We start from the raw sequence: 5,386 nt of genomic DNA on the forward strand, positions 1-5,386 counted from the left end.
AAGGTGTCTTGCATTCCTAACAGTGCAGCGTAGAGATGGCAAAGAGATCACTCAAAGGGACAAACTAACTGTAGTGAACATTTAATTTTACAACAGTGCACATGTCAGACGGAGCTGGATATCATGTTCAACCACCATGGGTTATAAAAGCTCTCTATCTTCACTCCCACACAGTGGAAACACCCCAGCTTGGAACAGGTCCACAGAGCTGCTACCCATGCAGCCCATACTGGATATTACAGGGGAGGAAAGCAGACAGAACGAAACTCATCTGTATGTAAATTATATTTCTAAATTAAATTTACATGGGGGCTAATACCTTAAATTTGAAAAATAAGAGACGTGATCAAATGGGGACCCGGGGATCGTTAGACCTCTTTTTATAATAACCCAAGTGGGATGAAAAAGGCAACTGAATTAGTGAATGACTCAAAAAAAAAAAGAAAAAAAAAGAATAACCAACATTTATGATGATCAATTATTCTTTTCAGGTACTTATTAACCAAAAGTGTCAAGACATCACTTTGGCTCTGGGAAATATCGGGGGACAACTATCATTGTTCACTATTATTTGGCGTGTAATACAATATTATTGAGATATTATTATTATTATTATTATTATTATTGTAATTATTAAGATATGCGTTACAGANTTGTTCACTATTATTTGGCGTGTAATACAATATTATTGAGATATTATTATTATTATTATTATTATTATTATTATTATTATAATTATTAAGATACGCGTTACAGACAGAAGTAGTTGAGGCTAAGTAGCAGATGTATGTTGATCCAGAAGGCAAATATAGTAAAACTGGTGCTGCTCTGGAGAGTTGATGTACGTCAAGATGCTGCTAATGTGTCCAATTTTAAACAGAAAATGACAGGTGTGAATGTTTTTATGCTATTGGCTACAACGCCTTAACAAAAAATTTCTTTAGATCAACACAAATCATGAGAGTGCCACTTCATGCATTTTTCATTAAAAATGGAAAAAATAAAAAAATATTCTCATAAGAAGAATAGATAATAAGAATAGAGTGCCCCAAGATTGAGTCCTAAAACCTGTAAATGAGTTAGCATTTTAGTTCCCTCATCTGGGAAGTCAATGGGTTTTTTGAATGTGTTTTTGGTTAGACATCTGAAACAATGTCTGTGGTCAACACAAGCTTAAGAGACTTAAGAGTACCCAACTCATGAATTTTGAAGCTTTAATGTGTCTTAAAAAAGGCAAAAAGGTGGTTTCTAACAAGTGTCTAAATAAGACTGTATCATCGCACTGAACATGACTTTACAGCCTTGTTGTAGTCATGCAACTGGTATCATTCATTTTTATCCTAATGTTAGCAATTAGGCTTCAAAAATCATAAAAGAAGTGTTCACTTGTAAAGATTACCTTACTGAACAAATCATGTAAGTATCATAAATGCCTCCATGCCACAGAGCTTATTTTCTGCAGTAATTTAAAATTCAGGGGGAAAATCTCATAGGCTTTTTGTCCAGGTAACCAGTACCAAGTAAGCTTCTGCGTCAGCCTACAGAAAAAAGTCATCCCTGCTGCACTCTATGGGACTAATAATATAGAAAGCTGGATCTAATAATCTGTCATTTCCCCCTTGTGGGGGATCACTGTATGAATAAGGGAATGTTACACATCGATAAGAAGAACTACTTTATAGCAATGTTGGATTCACAGGATTGTTGCCTCAATGTGATAAAGTACAGTGATTTGATAAGTAATAATTTCCTTTACCATCTTTTTACATTGAGCTTACAGTATATTATGTGGATGATCACTGCAGTATTTATTCCCTTCACATGATTGGTTTCAGTTTTCATTTGAGTGGTTTTACCTGGCTCCGCTGACATCTACTCCAACCATCAGCTGGCCGTTCAGTGACAGCAGTTCGTCTCTCAGTTTGATGCCCCCACAGCGGGCTGCTGGGCTCTTCTTCCTCACCTCTGTCACCCAGATGCAGCCTACATCCATGATGGGGCCGTGGTCCCTCCTCCTCCTTGGGCCTCCCTTCTTTCTTCCGTCAGGGTCCCCAAAAATAGGGATATTCCCGAAGCTGAGGCCAAACTCAGAGGTATCACCCTCATCTTTACTGATGGAAACAGCATGAACCTCAACATCCAACCCCTCCCTGCAGGAGGATGGGCTGGCTGATGGAGTTGTGTCACCCTCCATGAAGTTGAACTTAATGTACTCCACCAACTTCTGAATGGCAGCCAGACACTGTGACAAGTCCTCCACATTAACACTATTAACACTGCTGCTACTGCACACACTATCTCCTTCCCCATTCTGGTAGGGGTCCTGATCCACATGCTGGAGGAAGAAGGAGAAGAAGAAGAAGAAGAGTGACCAATCAGTGAATGAAGGTGGATAATAACTTTTGATAAAAAGTCTTTAACAACTAAACATTCACTTCCTATAAAGTAATGATCATGTGTTTTAGCATTCTGAAGTTCTGCATGGCTTCCCTTTTATGGCTCGGTTTTTACCAGGAAAATCATTTACTTACTCAGACTCAATTACAAGAGAGCCATTTACATTTGAGACTTATGCAGGGTGTTTCAGTCACATTTTTCAGTTGTCTTTCTGATGTCTGTCTGACAGAACAGACATTTTCATTTCAACGTGCAGCTGTCTACACTAACAGTTACATGTGTTTGACATGTGTAACTTTTGGAATGTCATGAAGTTGGTCATTTCAAATTTGACATTCAGTACCAGTGACAGTGTTCTTCTACACATAACAACATCTGACAAAACTAGAATTACTGCCTCCACACACCAGTCAGGCTTCTCTTACAGTTTCCATCCACGTCTGTGAAAACATGGATGCTTCACACCCATTGTCCCCCCGACAGCACAGAAGATCTATACAATCAGCACAGTTTCAAGGTGGGCACCCAAGATTAGAGTCACCAATTCAGTATCTGACCAAATGTCTCCCCTTCTGTTCCTGAGATATGACATTGAGTAATGGCCAGAAAAGTGATTTATACAGACATACATTCTCTGTGGGTGTTCCTGAGATATTGTGTTCACAAAAAAGAGACAGATGCAAGGTCACACTAACCTTGACCCTTGACTACCAAAATCTAATTAATTGTTGTTGAGTTCAAGTGAATGTTTGTGCCAAATTTGAAGAAATACCCTCAAGCTGTTTTTGAGCTATTACGTTTACGAAAACGAGCAAAGTCAAAACAACCTAGACCTTTGACCCTTGACCACCAAAATCTAATCAGTTCATCAGAATCCAAGTGCATGTTTTGCCACATTTCAAGAGATTCTCTTAAGTTGTTCTTGAGCTATAATGTTCACAAGAATGAGACAGACAAGTTCACAGTGACCTTGACCTTTGACCTATGACCACCAAAAACAAAGGATAACTTCGGTATTTTTCAACCTGGGCCCTATTTCCCCATGTGTATGTGTGCGTATGATTCATAGGTACAACTCGTTTTAAAATTGGTTCAGTATTGAGGGAGGCGGATGCAGCCGGCAGCCACGAAACAAGCTAAAATGGTAATGGGGACAAATGCGTCCCGTATAAGTTTGCGCATTAAAAGTGCTTTTTTTCGCCACTGACCGGTTCAGATCGCCAGTGCTATCTCTGTAAACAGCATTATACCATTTCCAAAGGTGACCCAATACATACATGGTCAGAAGCAACCATATCAATCATTCACAAGGAAGGCAAAGACTTGACATGCTGTGAAAGGTACAGACCATTAGTCTGCTGTGTAATGATCAAAAGTTGCTGACCAATATTTTGGCAATAAATATGACAAGGCACTAACAACATAAGACTTTACTTCATATTATAACGTGCTAAAAAACATGCAAAAGTCTATGTTGAGCAGTTTTGACACACAGAGAGCATACTGTGAATTGGCAATTTTGGGATACAACACTGGCCTCTATGGGATTCCACCCAGTGTCTGTGGACTGGGTCAAGGTCATACACAAAATTCAAAAGTCGTATGTCAGAGTAAATGGGTGCTGCTTGGATTTATTCTGCCTTGAGAGAGGGGTAAGACAGGGCGATTATCTTAGTCCATTACTTTTTGCTATAAATATTAAACTACTAGCGGCTTTAATTATACAAAATAAGAACACCAAGGGTATAAACGATACAAGTCAAAGAGAACATTCACTCTACGCAGACAACGTGTTATACATTAGCCGCTTAATTCTGTTCCTGCTTTGACAGAAAGTCTAAAAGAATAAGGAAACCTCTCAGGGTACCAAATTAACCAATCAAAGTCAGAGGCGATGATGCTGGTGGGGCAATAGCCTGCAGAGCTGACAAGAAAATTTGAAAATTCACTCATGGGTTAGATACTAAGAAATAATTACAACTCCTGAAGCTTCACAATTATTAATTATGCAAAATTGATGGGAGAAAAATAAGAAATGACCTTAGTAGATAGGAAGTCCAAACCTGGAAAAATATTACTGGGCTGCCCAGCTTAAATCAATGGTTTCATAGTTGTTGCATGGAGTGCACTTGGATACAATCCCATTTATGAATGAAAATTAAATAATCAATAGGCGAAAACTACCTTAAAAATATGGTCAAAGGTGAGAAATAAGTTAGGTCTCCCCATGCCCACATCTCGTGCAATGAAGATTGCAGGTGATACTGATTTTTTACCATCCACACTAGGAGCAGGGTTCCAGAAATGGGAGGACAGGGGTTTAACCATATTGGGTCAGTTAGTTGAAGGAGGAGTTCAGATGTCCTTAGAACAACTTCGGCATATACTGGCAATATCATCTTCAAGCCCATGACTTCTTTAGATATCTCCAACTGAGACACTATCTACAGAAACATGAAGATTGGGAAAAATTCTGTGCTTTATCATCTAATTTAGAACACTATTTATGTTAACAATTAAAGGAACTGTTAAAAAGAAGATTATATCACACATAAATACAATATCACTAGTCCATACCCATTGGTAACTTTGTCACCTTCTACCTATGCCAATCCTCAATGCCTATGTGCAGTTTCTCATAGATTGACCACGTCAGTGAGTAGAAAAATGTGGGACAGACAGAATGACTGACTGACAGAATGACACACTGACAGTTTCCGTTATTATGTACAGCATACCATGCCATGACTTAGTCATACCAAAAATTAGAAAAACCACAACATTGGGCCACAGGGGGAGCCACAGTGATCGGTCGCGTTTTAGCCATTTTTAAGCATTTTTCTGTTGTTATAGCGCCACCCAGTTGCCAATTAGAGTTAAATTTCTCCAGTCACCTTGAGGCGTCCTGTTCTACATATCTACCAAGTTTAGTAAAAACCGATATGGCGGTTAGGCCTAAACAAGAAATTGGCTCTCTAGCGCCCCCATT

The 5,386-nt window shown here is 38.9% G+C and overlaps 1 protein-coding gene across 3 annotated transcripts in view; it reads right to left on the reverse strand.

Annotated features, from left to right (window-relative positions):
* Positions 1-5,386, reverse strand: part of pdzd2 (PDZ domain containing 2) — a 108,211-nt gene that overhangs the window by 74,731 nt on the left and 28,094 nt on the right. For all 3 annotated transcript variants that reach the window (XM_050049932.1, XM_050049930.1, XM_050049931.1), the window contains one exon: positions 1,857-2,335. In XM_050049932.1, coding sequence (XP_049905889.1) covers positions 1,857-2,335 — 479 coding nt within the window. The remainder of the gene's footprint in view (positions 1-1,856; positions 2,336-5,386) is intronic.

This window comes from Epinephelus moara, chromosome 8, assembly GCF_006386435.1.
Source record: "Epinephelus moara isolate mb chromosome 8, YSFRI_EMoa_1.0, whole genome shotgun sequence".
In the NCBI taxonomy this organism is placed as follows: Eukaryota; Metazoa; Chordata; class Actinopteri; order Perciformes; family Serranidae; genus Epinephelus; species Epinephelus moara.